This window comes from Diceros bicornis, chromosome 17 (genome assembly GCF_020826845.1).
Source record: "Diceros bicornis minor isolate mBicDic1 chromosome 17, mDicBic1.mat.cur, whole genome shotgun sequence".
NCBI lineage: Eukaryota > Metazoa > Chordata > Mammalia > Perissodactyla > Rhinocerotidae > Diceros > Diceros bicornis.
In genome coordinates, this window is record NC_080756.1 from 13,143,482 (window position 1) to 13,168,949 (window position 25,468).

Here is a 25,468-nt window from a genome sequence, read left to right on the forward strand (position 1 = left end):
TCTGTAAGTCCACAACCTGTAGGGGTTTAGGGAGAGAGGATAGAGGAACAAATGCCCAAGAGTGACAGATCAGCCCTCAGTTGTTTTCTTATCTCCTCACCCTAGCACTGCCTTGATATTATCTTGAGAATACTAGGCAGGTAAAGCTATTTCTTTTGATTCTGGTCTGCAGTGGTGACAGGTCAGATAAATCCCATAGACTTATACATTTAGACACTGAACATTCCAAGAGCTCAGCTGCAGAATCGTAAACTCATTCCTTTGCTTACCTATGACTTGGAGTGTGTTCCTAGTATGTATTAACATAAAACCAGCTTAGACGAACAGTTTCAGAAGAGCATGACATCCTGTTTTTCAAAAGCTCATTTAGAAGTCGATATATTCCTTCCCAAATTCATTTCTAAATGCTTATGTTATGAAAGCGAGTCAAGCCTGGGCTAGTGTTCCTGAACTTTGATTTACACCAAGTAGTCTTCTTCTTGATCGCAACATACTCAGAGATATCCAGGTTGCATGGAGTTGGTGGTAGCCCAGTCCTAACAATCTGCTACCAAGTGTTCTGATTGGCTTTATCTGAAGCCTGGGTAAGACCTTCCCAGATATAGCTATCCAAGGATGCAGCTGGACATAAGAGGAATGGAAATAAGCAGTTCTTGCTGCAAAGGGATTTGAAGTAGAATATCCAACATTTTTACAGTCCCAATTATATCACAACAGTCAATTTAGTACCTAGTCTGAAGAGTTAAGCACCAGTTTTTTGAAAAAGATATTGTCTACCATTATCATACAGTTATAATGGATATCATTTATTAAACACTTAATAAGTAATGGCTTTTTAAATATTTTACACCTACTAACTCATTTAATGCTCAAAACTATCCTATAAGATAGACACTATTGTTACCCACATTTTAGAGTTGAGAAAAGTAAACCTTAGAGAGGTCAGTAACTATCCCAAGGAGACTCTGGTAGAAGGTTCCGAATCTGGGGTTTGAACTAAAGCCTATATTTTTAACCACTGTATGGCATTGTCTTCCACTTCACCATAGGTTTTGGTAGAAATGTGGATTTGGGGGAACTTAATGATTCAGATGTGGCTGTTTAAGAACATTTCTCTATCAATTAATAGATAGTCAATGAATTTGGAATAAATTGAAAGTCATCACTAATCTCTACATTAGCCACCAAAGAAACCCAGATATTCAAAATAGCGATGGCTTTACATAAAAGACCTTTTATTAAAAATATTATACACTCTTCAATATTTTCTGTAGTTCTGGATATTTTTTCTCATGATCAATCCAATACAGCTTGTTCCTTAGATGCCTAAGTAGCATCACTCCACTCAATGTTATTACCACACGTAAAGCATGTGACTACACCAGATGATGTTCCACTTGTACCCCAAACAGTAAACACCATTCTACAGTGCTTTAGGATATAACTAAGCTACGTGCAAGTACTCAGATTTCCAAAATGCCCTTAATTCCACTGAAGTTGAGGCCCTACCACTACCTATTCATATTCCAGTTTTTATTACCTTGAATCCATGTGTGGAGTTCTTGGTATGGTAGTCTATTCCCAGTTGATTACTACGAGTCATTATTTAGAACATTTTAGATATAAAACTATATTGATATTTTATATTCTTTTTCACTTTATGAAACAGACATCCATGGCTTATGTTAAAAACAAAAGCAAAACTTCAGAGAAATGTCAAAAGAATGGAGCCATATCACAGAATCTGTCCTTCTAATATCTAACAAAAGGAAACAAAAAGATGAAAATAAAATCACAATAGAAAAAAAATCACCAGAAAGTACCCAAGAGAGAAAGTAGGAGATCTCAGCCACTAGCTTAAAAAGGTGTCAGCAGTGAAAAGCAACAATAGATCCTGTAGGGGGATTGAGAGACTTCTAACCTTGCCTCTAGAAACCTCTTCTAAGCCTAGCTTCTGAAAATGGACATATAAGTTGACAAACTGTTGAGACTCTTTGCCCCAGTTGGAGAAAAGTAGACCAATGTATATCCTTTTTAATATTGCTCCTTTATGGAAGGATGGCTACTGTTTAAACATAAATGAAAAATGAAGGAGAATAAAATTATTGAAACTGAAAGAAGCACAGTCTCAGGCTCCATGATGAAGAAAAATCCCAACGCTAGAGTTCCTTCAAAACAATGCTGGTAATATCATTTCCTTTCTTAAAACTTCACTTGACTCACCAAGTCCAACTAACTCCATATTTGTAATTAAATATGATCTGGCCTCTCTTCCTCACTCCAAATTCTTACCTTCATAGTCTCCTATATAAGCAATGTGTTTTGCCTCTGAAATTTCAAATCATTTCCAGAACACAGTTAACTCTTTCCAACTGTTCTTTTTATGGATTCTCATTCATCTTTTTCTAATAACATTTATCATGTTATTTTATTTTTGTAAACTTATAACACAAATTTGTAGTCTATACACTTTTTCATCGCACTTGACTGTAGATTCCTAGACATTAGGACATATGCCTTTCATATTTTTATCCTAAAGGGCCAGTTCAGCCACTGAAAAATAGTAGACACTCAATACATATTTATTAAGTGAAATATATTTTCATTGAAATGTATTCTGTTTTTAAATCTTCACTATCTTTTTGATGGTGTCTTTGAATGCTCGCTTCACTTGCTGATTTCTTAGAGTGTAAATGAAGGGGTTTAATAAAGGAGAAATTGAAGTAATGAGCACAGCTATTCCTTTGTTGAAAGCACCTTCCTCTTTTGCAGAAGGATTAATGTACATAAACATGCAGCTGCCATAAGACAGGGAAATGACAATCATGTGTGAGGAACAAGTGGAAAAAGCCTTTGTCCTTTGCTGGGCAGAAGGGATCCTCAGAATGGTCCTGATAATATATGTATAAGAAAGTGTCACCAGCACCAGAGTAACCACTAGAGTCACAACTGCCAAGAAGATGACCATCAATTCTAAGAGGCTTGTGTCTGAGCAGGCAAGCTCCAGGAGGGGCCCATAGTCACAGTAATAGTGATTCAGCACATTGGACGCACAGAAACTCACCTTGCTCATCAGGATGATTGGGGGGAAGATAGCTAGGAATCCCCCCAGCCAGGAGCAGAACACAAGTTGTAGGCAGACTCTGCTGCTCATGATGGTCAGGTAATGCAGGGGTTTGCAGATTGCCACGTAGCGGTCATAGGACATAGAAGCCAGGAGGTAAAACTCTGTTGCTCCAAGAAATATAGCAAAAAAATACTGGGTCAAGCATCTAGCAAAGCTGATGGCTTTATTTCCTGTTATCATGCTGGTCAGAAATCTGGGAATAAAAATGGATGTGAAGGAAATTTCTAAGAAGGAGAAATTCCGGAGGAAGAAGTACATGGGGGTCTGGAGGTGGGGGTCTACTAGAGTGAGTATGATGATGGTCAGATTTCCTAGGACACTTAGCATGTAGGTGAGGAACAGAAAGATGAACATCACAACCTGGACTTCAGGTTGGTTTGTGAGGCCCAACAGAATGAACTCAGTAAACGTGGTCCTGTTTTTCATTGTTGACCTTTAGTAGATCTAAAGGGAAAAGGTGAGAATGAGGAAAACCAAAGTTTGTCAGGGTGGGAGACATAAAGCTGATTGTAATCAACAGGATCAGGTCATATATTACTCTCCATCCCTTTGGCCCAAACCAATGTCCCATTGGACTGGACTCGTTTCCATGGAAGCCCCATATCTTCTATGTAAGTGACCTTATTCTTAAAGGCTTTGTAGTTCCTCAAATCAATCTATTCCGGGACACTTAACAGAATCTATTAGAGAATAATTACTCAGAATTTTTTCAGAGGAATATGTTTTTGAACCTATCCTTTCCTCCCAAAATGTTTATGAAATCTCCACATTTAAGTCACTTTCCTGACTCTCTTAAACTCTCCTGCTTCTGTGCTATTGTTAGAAATATCTCTAGCTGATTCTGTTTTCTGTGCTTTCCTTTCCCTTCCTTGGGCCCTTTTCCCTTTCTGTGCTTCTTTCTCCTCCCTGTTCTAATTGATGCTTCACTGGCTATATACCATAGACCTTCATCTTCATTCCTGTCCAAATTTCTGATTTCTTTATTTCAGAAACCAATAGGAATTTCCCCACACAGATGATACTGAAGTTCTTGATGCATAATTTTTTTTCTGCACCCTCACTTCATTTTTAGGATGGATTTGAAATAGGCCTTTAGGACTTGAAGATCTTTCGTTCAGTCCTATCTCACCGTATGTATATTGTGAGTTTTTTTGTCTAAATGAACAAGGCTTAGGCATGAATAAATCATATTAATTAGCATTTTCTTATATGTTTCTCTGCCACATTCACAGTCTCCTAGGCACTGATTTGGGATACATCTTTGAGAATAGAGATCTTGAGAGATCCACATGCGGCATCTCAGAGTGGATTTTGCTCAAAGTCTTAAAGATTCCTCAGTGGGAAACTCAAAATGACATTTTATCATGCCTCAAACTTTCTGATCCTCTATTCTTGCCATACACAAACCAGGAAGGATGACATCTATGTCTCTAACAATAAAAGTCTTTTACAGATAAGTTGATATTCCCCAAGGAAAGAAGCTTGGATGGTGGTGGTATCCTGTGTGCATCCTTAAATTTTCTGACGAAGAGGCAAAAACAATACAAAGGGCTCCTCTCATTCAAATGGATATGGTTAGAAAAATCATATCCTCACAATCATTCTTGTCAATCTCTCCATTATTCCATACAGCTTTTGGATGCAGCATGTGCTGGATCCACTACAGCCCTCCCTTCCCTGTTTGTACTAACCTGTGGTCTGCATTTCCTCCAGATTTTCACAATTGATTGATTTCACGATCCACATTTATAGAATAATAACATCAGTGACTTTAAAAACATACAGTGCTCACACAATCAACAATCTGAATGACTGCAGTGGGCTGTTTACCTTGTTCCTATGAGGTGAATCAAAGGTGAGATGTGCCATGTGAGTCTCCAAGTAGTGTAAAGTGTAGTATATTTTCTATTGGCTCCCATCCACATTCCTCCCTCCTCTTAATGGAAGTATCCAAGTTTGTGGGGCTTTACTAGGAAGGAAGTATATTACCTTCCATTCTATGAATCCAATCTGGAATCAAGCCATAGTTCCTGAGAGACATTGTCCTTCACATGTGTAATAAAAAACAAAAACAAAGAAACAAACAACCTCCTTGGCCACCCCCCACCTCGCCTCCAGAAATGATAAAATTAGAAGACAGGAATTTAATAGACTAAAATTTCCTTAATATTTCTGTTCTAAGAGAGATTGTTGTGAAGTCCTTAGAAGGCAGGGTATGGGCTTCTTTGCAGTTTCTATGTTAGCCAGAGTGACACAGGTTATATCTGCTCTTTTTAGAGAAGGCACATGGGGATCAATTTCCTGAAGAAGCTAAAGACGCCCTGTGGACCCAAGTTCAAAAGATACAAATAAACCTTAGTTGTTGACAACTTTGAGAACAAGTTGTAAACATACGGCTGAGGAGAGAAGGTCCAGAGAGACCACGACAAGGGTTCCATGAGAGAATCTGCCCCAGCCATGAGGTTTGCGAAGTTGAGAGCAATATAGTGAGACCTCTGAGGATTGGTATGCCTGGCCTAGTCATTGTTCCTGTTATTTCTTCCTTTAATAACTCAATTTGGCCAGTGCTCAAAACTGATATAAATGAATGTCACTTCACAGTGGATTACCACAACCTTAATGCCATGATATCCTCCAGTAAGATCTGCATTTGTATTATTACTGAAATTAATACTCCATCTAATCAGCAACTGGAAAATATTTTGCTGTTATGGATTTGGCTAACATGTCCTATTCCATGCATAGTTCTACAGCCTCTCAGAAGCAATTTGCCTTCATCTTTGAATGAACAATACGTTTTTACTTGCCTCTCCATGGGATATTTCAACAGCCTGCCAATGCACGTTAACTTTGCAGGCAAGATCTTAACCACATCCAACTTATTCTAGGAACACAGATATGACATCATATTGAGAACATCCTCCTGCGTGGAAATTCAAAGAATGCACTCACATTCGATATATAAACACCTGTCACAGAATTTTCCAATCAGGATTGGGCCTTTGCATCCTATAAAAACCAAGGCCCTGCTACTTCAGTAAAATTTCAGTAAAAACATTATTCATCAGCCCAGGAATGATTCACACTTGATGCAGTAAGTAACCAACTCTCACTTTCATCAGCACTTCCTGCTTTAAAGTAGACTCAGCATTTACTGTGATCTTTGGGTTTCAGAGGCAACATGTTCCTCATTTGCAAATTTTATTTAAGTCCATTATGCTGTTACTCAGTTTGAATGGGCCATCCAACAACAAAAGGCTCTAGAATCTGTCAAAATTGCAATAAAACAGGTACTCACATTAGTGTTCCACCCAGAGACTCCTTCACTGTAGAGGCTTCAACAACATCCTCTTAATCCTTCTGGATCAGCCATTATGGCCATAAACTGTTCATGGGTTTCTGATGCAAGAAACTATCTTCCCTGGCTGCACCCCACACACTATTAGGATGGCGACTGTTGGCTGCATACTGGGCCCTTCTTGAGATAAATGCTATCACAAGTCTTGAGTCTGTGACTCTCTGCACCCAGTTGTCCATTATGCCTTGGATCATTGAGGCAGCACCCCACAAATCTGGCATAGCCACAGACACCTCATTATTAAAATGAACTTACAGAGCGTACTCTGGGCCCTCTGGCATATCCTATGTACAGGAAGAAGTGGTTTCCATGTCCTTAGTCCTTTGCTAGAGGCAATGGTGGCTGAAGAGGTCACCCTCTCCCATATCCATTGGCCACCTGGGGAGCCCCTTTGGATCAACTAAGTGATCAGGAAAGGGAATTTGTACTTTATAGATGTCAGTACCACCATCATACATGATGGGGCCACTGAAGAGCTGCTGCATTGCATTTCCTAACTGGGACATCCCTAATCAAGGATGAGACCCAAGGGTGAGGACAGTCACTTTAGCACTAGAGGATGTCTTGGCCAACATTTGGCCCCTTCTGTACATTTTTATAGACTCTTGGGCTGTAGCAAGAGTTGGGCTGTCATCTGGTCTGCCCAGTGGCAACAACAATTCCTTATCCAAGGTGTTCCTGCCCCTCTGTTGGGGTAAAGAACTCTGGGAATTTCTTGCCTCGCAGATACTCAAAATACAAATCAAGGTCACGTGTGTTCTCCACATATGAAAATTCATTTTTCAGAGGCTTATTGCAATGTGAAAGCTAGTAAATTGGCTTGGATTCTGAGATACACACCGGCACAACCTCAGATGGATGCCAGTAACCTTGGCCTGGTGGGCCGAGGAAATATCAAACCATAGAGAGGCCTCTGTTCTAAAGGCCTAAGAAGAATGAAAGGGACTTCCCCTGTTCTCTGCCATGGATAACATAGTGACTAACCAATGCAACTTCTGTGAGAAAAGGTGCCACTGCAAATAATTGATGAGGCTCAGTTCCCTGAAGGCTGTCCCTTAGCCAATGGCAAATAGATTTTATGGGGTCACTGATTCCTTCTAGAAAGGGTACTTACTATTCTCTGACCATGGTAGATACTTATAAGGGAATATTACTCACCTATCCTTCTAGACATGTCACCACTGAAGCCATAATACGAGGCCTGAACAAGACACTTCTTATTACCTTTGGAGTTCCAGACATTATTGATAGTGACCTAGCCACTTATTTCACTTCTTAAAATACACAATGCTGGGGTCTTGAACAAGGCATTCGATGAAACTCCCCTCAGCTCCTCCTCCCCACCTTACCAGCCTCAGGCTGCAGGCCTCATAGAGTGCAATAATGACTTACTGAAAGAAACCTTGCTGAAATTACAGAATAATACACAGTCTTCTAAATGAGTCTCACTGCCATCAGCAACCTTAGTTATGCTCAACTGCTGGCCTTTAGGACCCATTACTTTGTCCTAATCATCAGGCTTACTGGCACCTCCCCATACAAGATATTTCTGTGAAAACAGTCACTCCTGTTTGGCTTTTGGTTTCATTGTTATAGTACCCCACTCTTATATCCACTCATATCCCACTCTCAGGCCTTCCTCCTTACATCACCTGTACTCTGTCTATGTTTTATGTCAATATTTTATTTTGTGCAACAGAACTTTCTTTGGTCTCTCTCAACACCAACATGCTGTTTTCCTACCAATCGCACTCACTTTGCTCAGGATTTTGGGAGTCACATGTATTACCTTGGGCACAGACACCACCACCTCACAAACTCACATTATCAATGCCAACCAGGAAATATCTAAGATACTTTCTAAACACATGCAACAAATAGCCAGTGCTTTGGCTACTTTAAATGAAGGACAGTGCTCTCTGGTGGCCATGGCAGCTGGTAATCAGCTGGCTTTGGATCATTTATTGACTACCCAGGGAGGGATCTTCTTATTGCATATGGATAAACAAGACAGGCAGTTACACTAGTAACCTGACAAATAAGACAAAAAGTCAAAATATTCAATAATATAACCAAGATATCTGAGCAAATGACCCAGACTCCTACTGATATATTTTCCTGGCTCTCCTCAACAGTCTGGGGTAATCAGATTTGGATACTTTTCAAGAGGCAACTCAGACTCATAGTACTCTGCTACATAGGTCCATAGTTTCTCACATTTGGAGTAAACTAAGTCCAAATTCAATAACATGAAACGATGTATTTCAGTCATCACACATGAGGGGTGAATTATGACCAAGAGGAAGACTCCATTTTTGATGTTTGACCACTGAAAGCTTTCAAGGCCAACATTTTTCCCTTTTGCTCCACATCTGGGCAAGCTGACAAGAAAGCCCACTGCTCCCTCCCCTGGTGCTGGGGAGGAGTGCCTGGCCCCACCTTCTAGCCATGAGAAAAGGCAAACCATTAGTTTCGTTCTTGCCATCCCACTGGCTTGCCCTGTTCTCCCTGAAAAGTCCCATTGTGTGAGTTACAAACCTTTTTAAAATCCTCTTGGTGCATATGGAGTCATTGATCTCTACATCCAAACCAACATTGGGTGGAGGGTTGATCCTGCCTTCTACTGGGCAACCGCAAAACACATCCCTTCTTGACTGTTCAAAAAGTGCCCCTAGCAATGATCTCCTCTTTCTCCAGCATCCTCACAAGTTTTCCTTCTCTACTGGATCTTTTCTATTAGCACAGAAATTTGCTGTTATTATTTTTTAACCTTAGAATACTGTCTTCACCTAACCTTACTTTCTAGCTAACTCCACATTTTTTCTACCCTTTAAACCAAAGTTCTTGAAAGTTTTCTCTACTTATTTCCAAATTTTTTTCTGTCCATTTATCATTTATAATGAGATTTGTGATCTATAATTGTGAAATATAACAAGAAATTTCCACATATTATGTGTGTAGTTTAATGAATAATTATAAAAGTGAACCCATTTGTAACCTCCACTCAGGTAAAGAAATAGAATATTACCAGCCCCTAGATGCCCTACATGGGTTCCTTTCTAATCACAGTTCTTCTTTACCCACTAGGTGTAATCATTAGCCTTATTTTTATAATAGAACTTCATTGCTTCCCTTTATAATTTTACTGAGCTTTAAACAATATAATTTAGTTTTGCTTGTTTTTGAACTTTGTACACGTGGAATTATAGTGTATCTATTCTTTCCTATCTTGCCTAATTCACTCAACAGCATGTTTTAAGAATCATCTATGTTATTGCTTTTAGCTGTGGTTCATTCATTTTTTGCTTCTACATAATACTGCATTGTATAAATTTACCATATAAATCATTTGTTCATTTTACTATGGATAGAAATTTAGATTATCCTCTTTTTGGGGAAATTTTGAACGTGCTGACATTAGCATTTTTGTATATGTATGCTAAAGCATGTATGGAGAAGTTTGTTTAGACAATATATCCATATTATTTAGTAGTGCATTTAAAAATTTTCAAACATATTAATATTTTCTGATTATATTTTTGATACTGATTTCTGGCTTAATTACATTGGGTCCAGAGAACAAATTCATGTTTCTGATCTTTTGAAATTTCTTGAGATTTGCATTTTGATCCTGTCATTATAAAAAATTTCTGTTTGTTCTTGAAAAGAAAGTGGATCCTGGATTTGCTGGGTGCAGTATATTTTTCATATTTTCACTAAGTCGAGATTTTAATCTTGTGCCTTAAATCTATATATATTTTTTGTCATGTCCTATTATTGATTTTATGGCTAAAAAAATCCCACCGTGATTATAGATTTAGCTATTTTTTCCTTATATGTCTACCAATTTTTATTTTGTTAATTTTGAGGCCTGGTTGTTAGGTGCATAAAACATGATCAAAGTCTAAAGACAAATCATTATCTTTACCCTCCTCCCTGTCACTAAAGGGAATGTAGGACTTTATCTCCATTTCATACTTCTTAATTAGCATGACATTTTTGTTTCATATTTTTATTCTCTATGTTTTGCTAAAACCCCATAGTATGTGACTATGATTGATTTTGCAGATGTTCACTTAGAGTTACCTGCATATTTACCACTTGACTTGTTATCCATTCTTTCTTTAATCTGATTCCTTCCATTTGAGACCCTAATACAGAGAGATACCTCAGAGAAATCTTGCGTACCCTTTACCAGGTTTCCCCAATTAGTAACATCTTGCAAAACTATAGTATAACCCAGATATTGCCATTACAATCCATTGACCTTTTATAACTTGTTATAGTCTGGTTCTTGTTGTAGTAAATATTTTTCAGTTTTTTCTGTCTGAAAATATCTTTATTTTATCATTTCTTTATTTTTAAAGTAAACCTTTTATTTAAATTTAACATACATAAGAAAAGTACACAAAAAAGAAGTACATAGATTGAGTAAATATCACATCTAAATAACCAGCACACAGAAATTTAATTGTGATGTCTCTTGGTGTGATTTCTTTGGCTTTGTCCTATTTGAGGTTTTCTCAGCTACTTGAGTTTGTGGGTTTATATATTTTTCCAAATTTGAGAAGTTTTCAGTAATTTTTTCTAGGAATACTTTTACAGATCCCCTCTCTTTTCTCCCTCTGGGACTCCAATTTTACCAATGTTGGCTCTTTTCTAATTGTCCCATGGATCCCTGAGGCTTTGTTTATTTTTGAAAAAACCTATTTATCCTCTATTGTTCAGATTGGGTAAATTCTACTCATCTGTCTTCAAGTTCACTGATTCTATCTTAGGTCATCTTTACTCTACTATTCAGACCATCCAATGAGTTTTTAAATTTTCTATTATTGCATTTTTCAGTTTTATAATTCCCATTTAGTTCCTTTTTATAACTTCTATTTCTTTGTGAGATTTTCTACTATTTCATTTATTTCAAGAGAATTTATAATTGCGTTGAAGCATTTTTATGATGGCTGCTCTAAAATCCATGTGAGATAATTTCAACATTTGATTCAACCCAGTGTTGGCTTCTATTGATTGTCTTTTCTCATTCAAGTTGTGGTATTTCTGGTTCTTTGTGTGATGAGCAATTTTTTATTGTATTCTTAATATTTTGGATATTTTATTATCATATTCTGAATCCTTCTCAATATTCTTTTTTAGCAGTCAGTCTCTTTGTTGAGGTGAAGCACAGGCCAGGTGGGTGTGTATGTTCAGCCTCTTGCTCAGCCCCACCAACACCATCCTGACAGAAGTGGAGTGCTATAGCTACATGGCCTTATTGCAGACGAGTGGGTGGAGGTTCAGCTTCTCTCTTGGCCTTGATGACATCTTCACACTGAAAGACGGGCACTGATTCACACTGTCTTTTTGCCTTTTAGTTGGGTGCACACTTAGCCCCCTACTGGACCCTGCTACCAGCAGGGAGGGGCAAGCAGAGAGCTGACTCACACCACTTTGTTGCTGCAGGGTGGGGCCTCCCAGTCCCATGCTAGAAAGAGACCAGGGGAAGTGGGTGAGTGGGAGACCAACTAGCCAACCTCACTCCACTTCATCCCACATCACTGATGGCAGGTGGAGGCGGAGGGTCAGCTCCCCACTTGGCCCTGCTCACACAGGGAAGGGGGAAGTGGAGTAGCCACTCGCCCCACCTCGCACAACATCATTCTGCCTTGTTGCAGACTGAGGGGAGGACAGAGTGCCGACCAGCCCTGTTTTACACTGTCTCGTTCAGTCTCGTTGCTCCCAGGTGAGTGTGGAGTTTCAGCTCCCTATTGGACCCCACTGGCAGCAGGGGTGGAAGAAAGAAGAGTGTAGCCCCAAATAATACCACCTTGTTCAGTCTTATTGTGGCAGTCTCAGTGATGCCAGGTGGGAGTGGAGGCCAGCTCACCACCGGACTCGGCTGTTACTACCTTGCAAGGGGAACCGAAGCGTTGCCTATTTCCACTGGATGGGGAATGAAAGATCAGCCCCACTGATAGCACCCTAGTAGCAAAATTAGAGAGTTATTTGCTTCCACTGAGCAGGTGATGGAAGATTCACCCTACTTGGCCCTGCTGACACTACCTGGTGGAGGAATCAGAGAATCACCTGCTACAGCCGGGTGGGAGAGGGAAGATAGCTACCTTCTCAGTCTTGTCAACATTGCTGGGTGGGCGAATCAGAGCACTGCCACCTGCTTATGCAGAGTGGGAAGGCGGAGTGGAAGATCAACTCCATGCCTGGCTCTGCTGAAACACAGAGGATAGGTGTGCAGTTTTCTCTTGGTGTTTGGCTGGAGTAGGGCAGGCATTGCCCAAAGGTTTTCCATTGTTAAGCTACCCTTTTCCTGGTCCTTTGTCTAGGAGAAACAGGCTTTTCTTGGAGTTTTTTTTTTTATTTCTGTGCCTGTTGGTGGTTCTGGATTGAAAGCTTCTGACGTTCCCTGAGTATACAAGAGACAATTAGAACACCCGGGGGACTCACCATCATGTTGTTCCTCAATTTCTGAGGTCCTTAGGTGGTCTTCCTTCTTCTTTCTACCTGCCAGAGTCTTCTTATACTTGTTTGTTGGGTTATGTCCAGGGTTTTTAGTTGTAAAGATCTGGGAGGAATGCTTCTATTCCAGCTTTGCTGGAACCAGAAGTAATCTTTAGTTTCTAAGGATATTTTCATTGAATACAGATTCTAAGCTGACAGTTTATTTATTTTTGTGTACACTTTTATTTATTTATTTATATTGAGGTGTGATTGACATACAAAAATACTGTGCATATTTAATGTATACATCTTGATGAGTTTGAAGATAAATCCACACTCATAAGCAAAGCCCAAAACTTAACTATCACCTCAAAAAGTATCCTCCCTCCCTGTTTTTTGTGTGCGTGTGATGAGAACATTTAACATAAGATCTACTATCTCAACAAATTTTTAAGTATACAATACAGTTTTGTTAACTATATGCACTATGCTGTACAGTAGGTCTCTATGACTTATTCATCTTCCATAACTGGAACTACACATCCTTTGACAAACACTTCCCCAATTCCCCCTCCTCTCAGCCCCTGGCAACCACAATTCTACTCTCTGTTTCTATGAGTTCAGTTGTTTTAGATTCCACATGTGAGATCATACAGTATTTGCCTTTCTCTGTCTGACTTATCTCATATATATATGTATATATATCTACATCAGATATCAGAGATACATATATACATTATATCCATATATAGATGTATATGAGATACATATTCCAATACCAAAATCAATCATTATTTATTACAGTATTAGTTCATGGCAATTGCATGGGACATTAATTTCAGGCAGAATTAGCAGCTTCCAGCTTAAAGAACTCATCCCTGCCCCAAAACCTAATTTACAGAAGTAAATATTAAAATGTATAAAAGCTCTCATGGGCAGCTTGTCAAGGGACAAATCTAGAAAACGCATGAATTTAATGAATGATAGCAAGTGTGCCTGTCCTAGAAAAAAGTTGCCAAACACATTTCTTGGCTCTACTGTGGATAAGCATGGTCTCTTTAACACTCGACACAAGTTGAGCATATTTTCACAAGTTGTTATACCAAATGTCAAAGCCGTTTAGGTTTTCAGAGTCCAAATTGATGGTGGCCACGGTGAATCCTTGGGACTTCAAATTCTGCCCTTGCAGCAGCATGTTGACCATCCTCTGGTACATTGCCTCTTGAGATGACTTGCTGCTGCTGCCGCCTGCTCTAACACTCTGTGCACTGCTGTTCACTGTTTTCCAGCTCTCAGTTCTCTAAAACCTCATGACAGGCCAACGCTGCTGTTTCTCATACTTAGCTGCTGGTGATCACACACTTGTGGGCCCTTCACTGATTTGCTAACTCATGGTGGTGTGCTGCTCCTGTCTTCAATACTCTGCAGTGGGTCTGAAATCCAGTTCCCTTGGGTTTATTCACTCTCTACTGTGGTCCTGGGGAATAGAGTTCTGGCCTTTGAGGAATCCTAACCTCCTGCACTGGCGGCCCTCCAGAAAAACTATAGTGGAAAGAAGTTCCAATGTTTGTAAGACATAAACTCTCCCCAATTCGATCTATATATTCAAAGCAACCCAGACAAAATCTTTGCATGATTTTTTGTGGATATTGACAAGTTGATTCTAAAACATATACAGAAAGGCAAAGGATCTTGGATAGTCTAAACAATTTTGAAAAAGAATAACCAAATTATAGCACTCACACTATCCAATTTCCAGTCTGAGACACACGATAGAACATTTTTATGTGTGCAGATGTGATCAATGCAGTTCTGCATTGCTGTCCAGTGGGTCATGATCACACACTGAGTTTTCAACAATAGTTGTTTCAATCTCCCTAACCATAGATCTTGTTTTTTATGTTGGATGATCGAGTTGCTAAGTCATCTGTCATAGCACACGCTGCACAACTTTTAAGACTCTGGAGATCACGTATTAAGGACTGCAAGGCAAACAAACTCTAAGACAAGGATTATTATTACAGTTTGCAAGACACTGGTTTCCCATAATCCTAGATTTCCAAATCTGAGCTACAGAAACATGTCTTATCACCTATTTGAATCTACCTTAGATAACTAGGTGTTTTAAAAAATGGATATGGATTTTTCAACCCTGAGAGTATAATTTATCAATGTACAGCACGATGTGTTTACTATAGCACATACATTCCTGTGGTTGAAGTAAATCTAAGGTTGTTTTGCTTCCATCACTGAGATAGCTTGTCCTTAAGTCTAAGTAAAACACAGTGTGAGGAACTCCATGAAGCCCTAGATTCCTTACTGATCAAACATTCCACTGACATTGGCACCATCATTGGAGCTGAGCCTATTGAGGTTCAGATTGATCTGTTTAAATTAAACCTCTTTCCAAATTTTCATAATACCTTCTAAAACCAGAAGCCAAAGAAAGTTTAAGGCCAACTGCGGAAGATGTAATGAAAAGAAATCTCATTATGCACCTTCCTTGCAACATTCTTGTCCTGACAAACAAACATAATACTATTGAGGAAACAATGCAACAAATCCAAAACACAGGGCCAACCAGTGAGGAAGGGGCATACAAGGACTAATTACTTGAACACTGGTCTGTTTGTTTTTATCTCCATCTCTCCAGCTTATCCTACAAAAATTGTATAACTCCACAAAACAAATATGTTCCCCCGTGGATCAAAATCCACGTGAAGGACCCTTGTGGAAATCAGTAGAACACTCTAGGCTTTGGATGTACACTTTCTGAGTCTGCTTACTTTGAAGGGACCAAACATTCTCTTGTTTGCCACAATCCAATCTTCATGAGTTTATGGGAACAATCATAGAAGATTTTCAAAATTTCATCCTACCAACTCTTCCAGTTGACGATGTGTACTGGATACCTGGATCAGTTATTGGTGAGTACCACTGACTTCCTCTTGAGGCATTTCTCTGGACAATAAAACCTACCATATTTGCAGCATCTAAAGTAATCTTTATCTGAGAATAGATAATCCTTGTCTGTGGGTCTCAGGAATTGTTTCTACATATTGGAATATTTTATTTTTTGATTTTATGATATGAAATTTATTCTGAGTCTCAGTTTTTGATTTATTGTTTCTTTTTATAATGTTTTGCCACTGCTGTATTTCTTGCTGGGGTGATATATCCTATTATAATTTTTTTTGAAATTACATCTTATTTGACATTTTAATCCATTAACCAACAGTAAATACAGGATAGCTGTTGAACATGTATAGAACGCCATTTGTATAGATGGGGTAGGGAGATAGAAGGCTTAGGAGTGAGGTCTTTAGAATGAAAGAAGACTCACTAGGATATCTTAATGGACTGAAACATTTGAAAATAAGACATGGAAAATAGCGACAAACAAAAAGGTAATTAAATGTTGCTAAAAAATAAAAAAGCTGTTAAAGAAAAGAATGCAATCATATGACACCACTTGTCTTTCAAGTGAACAGGGAAGAATATTTATATAAGCCCACTGTAAATACTGTTTAAAAATTACCTAATATTAACAATATTAGGAATATGTGGAAATAGGAGATGAGATAAGATAAGAGTGCCAAATCTTCATCTTTCATAACAGGAAATAATGTTTAAAATCAATAATGAGTTCAGAGAACTCGGGTGTAAACAAGACCAACAGAAGAAACAGCTAGAGTAATTGAAAGTGGTAGACTTGAGATATGTTCTGAGGAGAGAGAGGTATTGGTACTATTTGACTCTTTAATCATGCGCACTTACAACTTTGAAAAAATATATTATACATGTAATTGATTGGACCCATCTAAGATATAATTATCTGTCAGGTCTAAGGAAAGGCACATTTGCACATGCAAAGCCTGTCTGAGGCTTTCTATCTGAGAATAAATGCTCAGAGATGTACTTTAACCAAATTAAAATTAAATCACAACGGAGACATAAAGATAGATTAAATTAAAGAGAGGAAAGAGTAGAGAGACTAACATCTCGTGTGTAATATGCAATAGTTAAATTCAAATGGATGATGATAACATGGAATTTGTAATATTTGTTAGGCCAGGGTTTTTGAGACAGAAGATATAATCTGTAAGGGAAAATATATTAAAATCCTTAAACTGAAATTTCTCAATAATTTGAACAAAATTAAGAGTTTGGATGTCAAGAGCATAATGAGGAAATAACTTCTACATTTTTCATCTTGGTGGGAGATGAGAAAGTGCAGGAGTAAAGTTCTTAAAGTAAATCATTCTTCAAGTTCCCTCTCAAAGAGGATAGAGCGTAGTTATATAACGTGAACATAGGAACAGCTCAATTCACCTTCAATTGTTAAGAATGGGAAGGTAATGCTGTCAGAACTGAAAAATATAATAAATCTTACAAAATAACAGGTGAAAAGGGAGAATGATGAGAAATTTGACAAAATTAAGCGAGGAAAGGCAAAATAGAGAAACAACACCAAAGTAAAATGAATAGTAACTATAAATGAAATTAAGGAGAAAACCAGTGTATCTAATGTAAATAAATGTGCTGGGATAAATTTTCCTTCTAAAAGATAGACCACTAGATTAGGTTAAAAAGCAAATTCTAGCTGCATTACTTAAAATTGCGTTTGATTTCAAATAACAGAAATTTCAACTGGTCCTCTTTTTTTGAAAAAAAATAAGGGTTTATTTGTTTTACATTTCAGGATGTTTGGATGGGAGTCAGGGAAGGTATTTGACGACATTAAACAACCATTCCCAATAAAATTAATAGGAGATATTTATGCTTCTGAAAAGGTGATTAATTTGCTTCAGGTCAACTCTCTCACGAAGAACTAGAAAATCATATACCTGTATACACATCTGAAGAGAAAAGAGAGTTACACAGACAATGAGGATCTGTGGGGTTGGTATTGTGGGGATGCCAAAGGGACGCAAGAGGAATCACACGGGCACGTCTCCAGGACAGTGTGGAAACACCATCTTGGATCGATGTGAGGACAAGGCAAAGGACAAAACCTTGAACAGACCAAGAATTAAAATACACCAGAGCTGAGTTTATAAACTGAATTGTCACAGGACTTTACTAAGAAAAAACCTGGATTGGACTTAATTAAAAAATTTTCTACCCAGCAGAAATGGGAACTCAAAAGCTAGGTTCTGTTAAGATAGGAAAATAAATTGCCATTTCTAGACACCTGTTTTGTGGAATAATTAAGAAATATCTTACACATATGAGTTATCTAGAACTCTTATAACAGTACTACAAGGGAGAAAGAGTTCCTATTTTAGAGATGAGGAAACTGAGGGTCTGAATAATGAAGTAGATTGTGCAAGTTGACAGGTGGTAAATGGTAAATTCAGGACTCAAAAGAAGGTCAATGTGACACTGTGCTCTGCTCCTTCCTACCCAAAGTTTGCTGTTTCCCAAACCAAATGAGAAGTCTGCTGCTCTTACAAATCGGAGTGACATTTCCCTTCCACAGCATCCTTGTACGGCAAAAGTGATGCTTTCCAAATCTGGACTTACATTTTACCCATCGCAAAGAAAGGTAGTAGTTTGAGGCAATGAGAGAGCATCTCAGTTTCTATTTTTCCATGATTTTAGCTAATCTTTTTTAAATATTCAAAGTCTCCCATCTGTGAATTTAAAACACAACTGGGGAAACTCTTTAGAAAGAATCACGTGCAAACTGGTGCAGCCACTATGGAAAACAGTATGGAGATTCCTCAAAAAATCAAGGATAGAACTACCATATGATCCAGCTATTCCACTGCTGGGTATTTATCCAAAGAACTTGAAAACACCAATGCATAAAGATACATGCACCCCTGTGTTCATTGCAGCATTATTCACAATAGCCAAGACTTGGAAGCAACCTAAGTGCCCATCAAGGGACGAAAGGATAAAGAAGATGTGGTATATATACACAATGGAATACTACTCAGCCATAAGAAACGATGAAATCCAGCCATTTGTGACAACATGGATGGACATTGATGGTATTATGCAAAGTGAAACAAGTCAGAGGGAGAAGGTAAAATACTGCATGATTTCCTTCATTAAGTAGTAGTTAATAACAACAATAAACAAACACATAGAGACAGAGCTTGGATTGGTGGTTACCAGAGGGGAAGGGGGGAGGGAGGAGGGCGAAAGGGATAATTCGGCACATGTGTGTGGTGATGGGTTGTAATTAGTATTTGGGTGGTGAACATGATATAATCTATGCAGAAATAGAAGTATAATGATGTACACCTGAAATTTATACAATGTTATAAACCAATGTTACCGCAATAAACAAAAAATTAAAACAAACAAACAAAAAAAAGAGTTACGAGACGCTAATTCCAGGGAAAACATCAAACAACAGAGACGGTGGATTACTTTTGTGGAATGTGGCACATTAAACACTCTTACTTGCTAGGCAAAATGTTAAAATTTAATCATTTTACCTATAGCTTCAAGATTTATCTTGTTCTCATTATTTCTTTTAGCATCTACCTTGCATATCTAAAACTTTTATTTCCCTTTAAATTAGGCATGACAATCTTTTCCTTCTCCATATGGCCTCTAGTTTTCTGGCGGTACTAGATTGAAATGATTTTAGACTTCACTTATAAAGGTTTGAAGGAATACCAAAGCTTTATAGACATGATACTGCCAATCCTATTGGCTCTGCTTCTCGCTCTGACAATTCTTAAGCTTTTAATTCCTGACCTCCAGAGGAGCTTTTACTTCTTTTTCTATAACATCTTTTCCTTCCTTCCTTCGTTCGTTCCTTCCTTCCCTCCTTCCTTCCTTCCCTCCTTCTTTCATTCCCTTCCTCCTTCTCCTCCTCCTCCTTCATCTATCTGATGCCTACTATCGGCAGACTTTATTTCAGAATATCCTTGATTTGAAGCTTCTTCTAAGGAGATTTCCTAAGCCTGTGCTCTTAAGCTATTCTGAGAGGGAAGCCAAAACTTTCTCCACTTTATCTCTTGCATTGTTTGCCTACATTTATTGTTAAGCTAACCTTACTCACATTTCACATGTTCTTCCCAAGTTTGAGTCCATTTGCACACTGATAACCAAATACTTCTCGTATGCTTATTTTTTCGTCTGTGGTTTCAAACCAAACCTGATTAAATACAACTTGTTGTGATTATTAATCTTACAAATATTTTCCTCCTGAACCTTCATTTTGATTTATGGCTTTATCAACCATGCAGCCTTCCAAGTTAGAAAACTTCCTCACCTCTATCGTCTATTCACTAAATTGCTTGAATTAAGATTGTAATTGTGTCCCTTCTCTTTACCCTCACGGACCATGATAAGCTCTTTACCATCGTTTGCTTGACTGCCATTCTTGATTAATGGCTTACCACCCATCTCATATATAGGAGTAGATCTATTCTCTGCTCTACTATGTTCCCCTTAAAACGAATGTGATAATATCGCTTCCTTTCTTATAATTTCTCTTGGCTCAATAATGCCTAGCTAACTCCTTAATATGCAATAAATATCTTCATTCTTGGCCTTTTACCTTTCACTCTAAATCCATGTCCTCCTGCTGTTCCTATCACAGACTATGTTTTGCCTCTCACATTTCACCTCACAAGTGAAATGTCTCATGCAATCGGGAGTAAAGTTATTTGTCTCAAATCTTTTTTTATGGAGTCTCATTTGTCCCTCTGTAATATCATATAATATTTGACTATAATTTATTTTTTTTCATATCTCTCTGTGTTACTTGACTGGAGGTTCCTAGAAATTGGGAACCATGTTTCTCTTATTTCTATTCTCAGTGTCCAGCGTATCACTTGAAACACAGTAGACACTTAATACATATGTATTAATGAAAATATTTGTTAAAGTTTTATTGACTAAAAATAATAAATTCTAATTATTAAAACTTTACAATTTTTTTTACTGTGCTCCTAAAAGCTTGCTTCACCTGCTGATTCCTTAGGGTACAAATAAAGGGGTTCAACAAGGGGCTAACTGAGGTCATGAGCAGAGATATTTCCTTGTCGAAGTTACCTCCTTTCTTTGGTGATGGATTAATGTATAGAAAGATGCAGCTGCCATAAGAGAGGGAGATGACAATCATGTGGGAGGAACAAGTGGCAAACGCCTTTGTCCTTTGCTGGGCAGAAGGGATCCTCTGAATGGTCCTGACAATGTATGTATAAGAAAGTGTCACCAGCACCAGAGTAACCACCAGCGTCAGAACAGCTAAGAAGATGACTATTAATTCTAAGAGGCTTGTGTCTGAGCAGGCAACCTCTAGGAGGGGTCTATAGTCACAGAAATAGTGATTCAGCACATTGGAGGCACAGAAATCCACCTGGCTCATCAGGATGAATGGGGGTAAGATGGCTAGGACTCCCCCCAGCCAGGAGCAGAACACGAGTTGTATGCAGACTCTGCTGCTCATGATGGTCAGGTAATGCAGGGGTTTGCAGATGGCCACATAGCGGTCATAGGACATAGAGGCCAGGAGGTAAAACTCTGTTGCCCCAAGGAGTATAACAAAAAAATGCTGAGTTAAGTATCCAGCAAAGCTGATGGCTTTATTTCCTGTTGTCAAGCTGGTCAGAAATCTAGGAATAAAAATGGATGTGAAGGAAACTTCTAAGAAGGAGAAATTTCAAAGGAAGAAATACATAGGAGTCTTGAGGTGGGGGTCTACTAGAGTGAGTATGATGATGGTCAGATTTCTTAGGACACTAAACAAGTAGGCGAGGAACAGAAAGACGAATAGCCAAACCTGGACTTCAGGTTGATTTGTGAGGCCCTGCAAGATAAACTCAGTAAATGTGGTCCCATTTTTCATTGTCGATCTCCAATAGATATAAAGGAAAAAGGGAAGGTCAGTAATGAAAACTGAAGAGTCTCTCAGGGTAGGAGAAACAAAGTTAACCGCAACCAGCAGAATGGGGTCATATTACCCTTCATCCAGCTGGCCCGAACCAGTGTCCCATTGGACCAAGCTTGGCTCTTTGGAAGCCCCAAGTCTCCTATGCAAGTGGCCCTATTCATAAAGCCTTTGTCATTTCCCCTCAAGTAGGCCTACTCCTGGGTTCTTAGCAAAGATATGTCACACAAGAATGACTGTCTGTACTATATTTTCTTATGAAATATTTATAAATTTCCTACATTTAAATAATTTTTATATGACTTCACTTAACTCTTTTACTTCTATGTCTCGGCAGAAATGCTTCAGTCTGTTCCTCTTTCTCTTCTTTCTGTGTTCCCTATTCATTTACTAGTCTCTGATGCTTCACCATAGATCTGTCACTGACCCTCATTTCCTTCGCAGTCTAGCCCCTGGAGTCCTCTATAAGCAACCTGTGGAAATTCTCCCAATATAGGCAATGTTATGGACTCCAAATCCAAAGTTGATTTTTTGCTACATCTTCACATTTTTCAGGATGAATGTCTATTTGGGCTTTAGGATTCTGAGACTTGTTTCAGGACCCTGTCGTTTTATACTTTAAGTCTTTTCCCATACATGGTCAGTGCTTAGCCATCACCAAATCATATTAATAAGTATTAAGCCTTATGCTTCTCTGCCATATTCAGAGTCTTCTGGGCACCGATTTGGCACACCACTAGGAAGAGAGAGCTTGTGGCAGCCACAGGACACATCTCTCAGAGTAGATTTTGCTCAAAGTATTGAAGACTCCTGAATGGTATCTAGGGGTAGAGGTTAGTTATAACCTCAAACTTGTGTGTTTCCACTATGCTTAGAACATAGAGACCAGAAAATAGACACCAGTATGATTGATTACAGTTGTCCTGTGTAGATAAATTGGTGGTCCACCAGGAAGGAAATTTTGATAGTAATATATTTTTGCCGTCTTTAGCCTTATCTGATTATGAAGATTCCTGTGGTAAAGGACATTTTAAGGGATCCTCTAACCCACATGCACAGTTAGAACAATCACATACTTTCAGGTGTCATTGATAATTTTCCCATAACAGCCATATATGAATTTGGAGGGACCAGGTAAGGTTCAACCTTGATCTGGTTTTCTCAGGGTCTGTCACTTCCCTGGTTGCTCTCACCTGTGATTTTTAACAGCACCTTTGCATCTTCTTCCAGAACTTCACAATGGTATAATTTCATGGTCCATGTCCACAGAATGATAGCATCAGTGATTTTGGAAGCTGGAGACATAAAGTGCTCATACTCTTTACAATCTGAATGACTGCAGAGGTCTGTTTACTTTGTTGATTCTAAAAGATGAATCAAAGGTGAGAGGTCACATGCAAGTCTACAAATAGTAAAAAAAATTAGCATGTTTTCTATACACTATCTGACCACACCTGCCATGCTCTTTCATGGAAGTACCCAACCTCATAAGGCTTAACTAAATAAGAAATGAATTATTTCTCTATTAATCCAAATAATTCAAACTAGAATTAAATCTCAGTTCTTGAGAGATAGAGTTCCACCAAAGAGGAGGAAAAAGGCAAACCAAAGAATTTAAAAAGTAGCAGGACCGTATGATTTCCTTCATTAAGTAGTAGATAATAACAACAATAAACAAACACATAGGGACAGAGATTGGATTGGTGGTTACCAGAGGGGAAGGGGGGAGGGAGGAGAGTGAAAGGGATAATTCGGTACGTGTGTGTGGTGATGGGTTGTAATTAGTATTTTGGTGGTGAACATGATGTAATCTATGCAGAAATAGAAGTACAATGATGTACACCTGAAATTTTTACAATGTTATAAACCAATGTTACTGCAATAAACAAAAAATTAAAAAAAAAAAAAGTAGCAGGGATAGAAGTAAAAGAGAGGATTTATCAGACTGACTATCCCCTAAGTTTTCTGATCTGTGATAAATTATGTTGCCGTCCTTAGAAGCCAGGATATGGACTTCTTTGCATATTCTGTGTTAGCAAGAGTGATCCGTGACCCAGAGCTTATCTGCTCCTTTTAGAGTAGGCGCCTGGGGACCAATTTCCTGGAGAAGCTAAAGGTGCCCTGTGGACTCAAGTTTGAAAGGTGCTAATGAACACGAACTGTTCACAACTTTGTGAGCAAGTTGTGAATACATGTCTGAGAGATGAAGGTCCAGGGAGACTATGTTAAAAGTGCAAGGAGAGAATCAGCTACAGCCTAAGAGTCTGAGAGAAGCTGAGAGCAATGGGGTGACACCTCTGAGGATAGTTAGAAAAATTATCACTTGGTCATCACTGAAATATGCTGCTGCATTGGTGACACAGTTTGAGGGTCATCAAAGAGCCCTACATTCTGAAAAGATTTCACAGATTATTTTTCAAGAATCAACACAATCAGGAGTCCTTGCATTTGTAGGCGGGTGGGTGGCCCGATATAGTAATTGCAAACCATCTCTCAAATTCTGATTAAATCATTAATCCACCACCTACCTCAAAATATAAACATATATTATCTAATTTTCTTTCCATTCCTTTCTTCTTGTTCATCACCTGATATTACAAGAATGAAGTACAAAGATCATACTCAAAAAGGGAGAAAATGTGGTTAAAAACTTTGTTTTGGATACAGGTTTATGTTCTCAGAAGATAAAAGATAAAAAAATCAACAGAAATACTAACACCAAGAACATTAACAGCAAGACTGAGGAGAATAATATGAATAACTAATGCTTATATAGTGCTTTCTATTTTTTTAAAAATCAGGGGCTGAGTCTGTTACATGCAATAACTTATTTAATCATCACAGAAATCTTTTGAGGCTGGTCTTATTTTTATCAGCATTTACATAGGAGAAAATTTCAACAGATTAAATTGCTTACATTTATAATTTTCACTTAAGTATGGATCCATAAGAAATATAGTTTAGTGTTGCCTGTTTTTGAACTTTATAAAAATGGAATTACATTGTATTTATTCTTTCCTGTCTTGCTTCTTTTGTTCAATTTTATGTTTAATATTTCTCTGTGTTGTTACTTGTAGCTGCGATGCATTCATTTTCATTATGGTGTTCAATTGTATGAATTTACCACAATTTATTCATTTGTTCAGTTGATAGGATTTTTTTCCATTTGGGGGAAATTATGAAATGTACAACTATACTGACACATGTCTGAAATTTTCTCTGTGAAATATATCTGGGTGTGGAATTGGTCAGTTACTGGTATGTATAACTTCAACATTACTAGTAATGCCAAACTGATTTCAGAGTGGTTATTGTTTGCATATACCATCTACTTTTCACTCTGTTGATGGTGTTTTTTGATGGTAAATTCATACAGTTGAATACCATCATGAAAATGAATGCATCACAGCTACAAGCATCAACACAGATAAATATTAAACATAAAACTGAACAAACAGAGTCTTAATTTTAATACAGTCAAATTTATCAATTGTTTGTTGTATCTAATTTAAGAAATTTTTCCCTGCCCCAAAGCCATGAAAATATTCTCCTATATTATCTTCTTAAATATTAATATTTTGCCTTTTAGGAAAAATTAATATCTAATTTCACTTTTCCCCCATATAAACACCAAATATTCCCAGCACCATTTGTTGATAGGATTGTCCTTTCCCCA

At 38.1% G+C, this 25,468-nt stretch overlaps 1 protein-coding gene and 1 pseudogene across 1 annotated transcript; both read right to left on the minus strand.

Moving 5' to 3' along the window:
• Nucleotides 1–2,623: 2,623 nt before the first annotated feature.
• On the minus strand, nt 2,624–3,553 carry LOC131415638 (olfactory receptor 6C4). The gene has a single exon (XM_058557465.1). The coding sequence runs from the start codon at nt 3,551–3,553 to the stop codon at nt 2,624–2,626; it is 930 nt and encodes a 309-aa protein (XP_058413448.1).
• Nucleotides 3,554–20,820: 17,267 nt separating this feature from the next.
• On the minus strand, nt 20,821–21,750 carry LOC131416514 (olfactory receptor 6C4-like; annotated as a pseudogene).
• Nucleotides 21,751–25,468: the final 3,718 nt, after the last annotated feature.

Bases quoted from the DNA above. Each gene is read 5' to 3' on its own strand.
- LOC131415638 (XM_058557465.1), bottom strand. From the start codon at position 3,553: ATGAAAAACAGGACCACGTTTACTGAGTTCATTCTGTTGGGCCTCACA.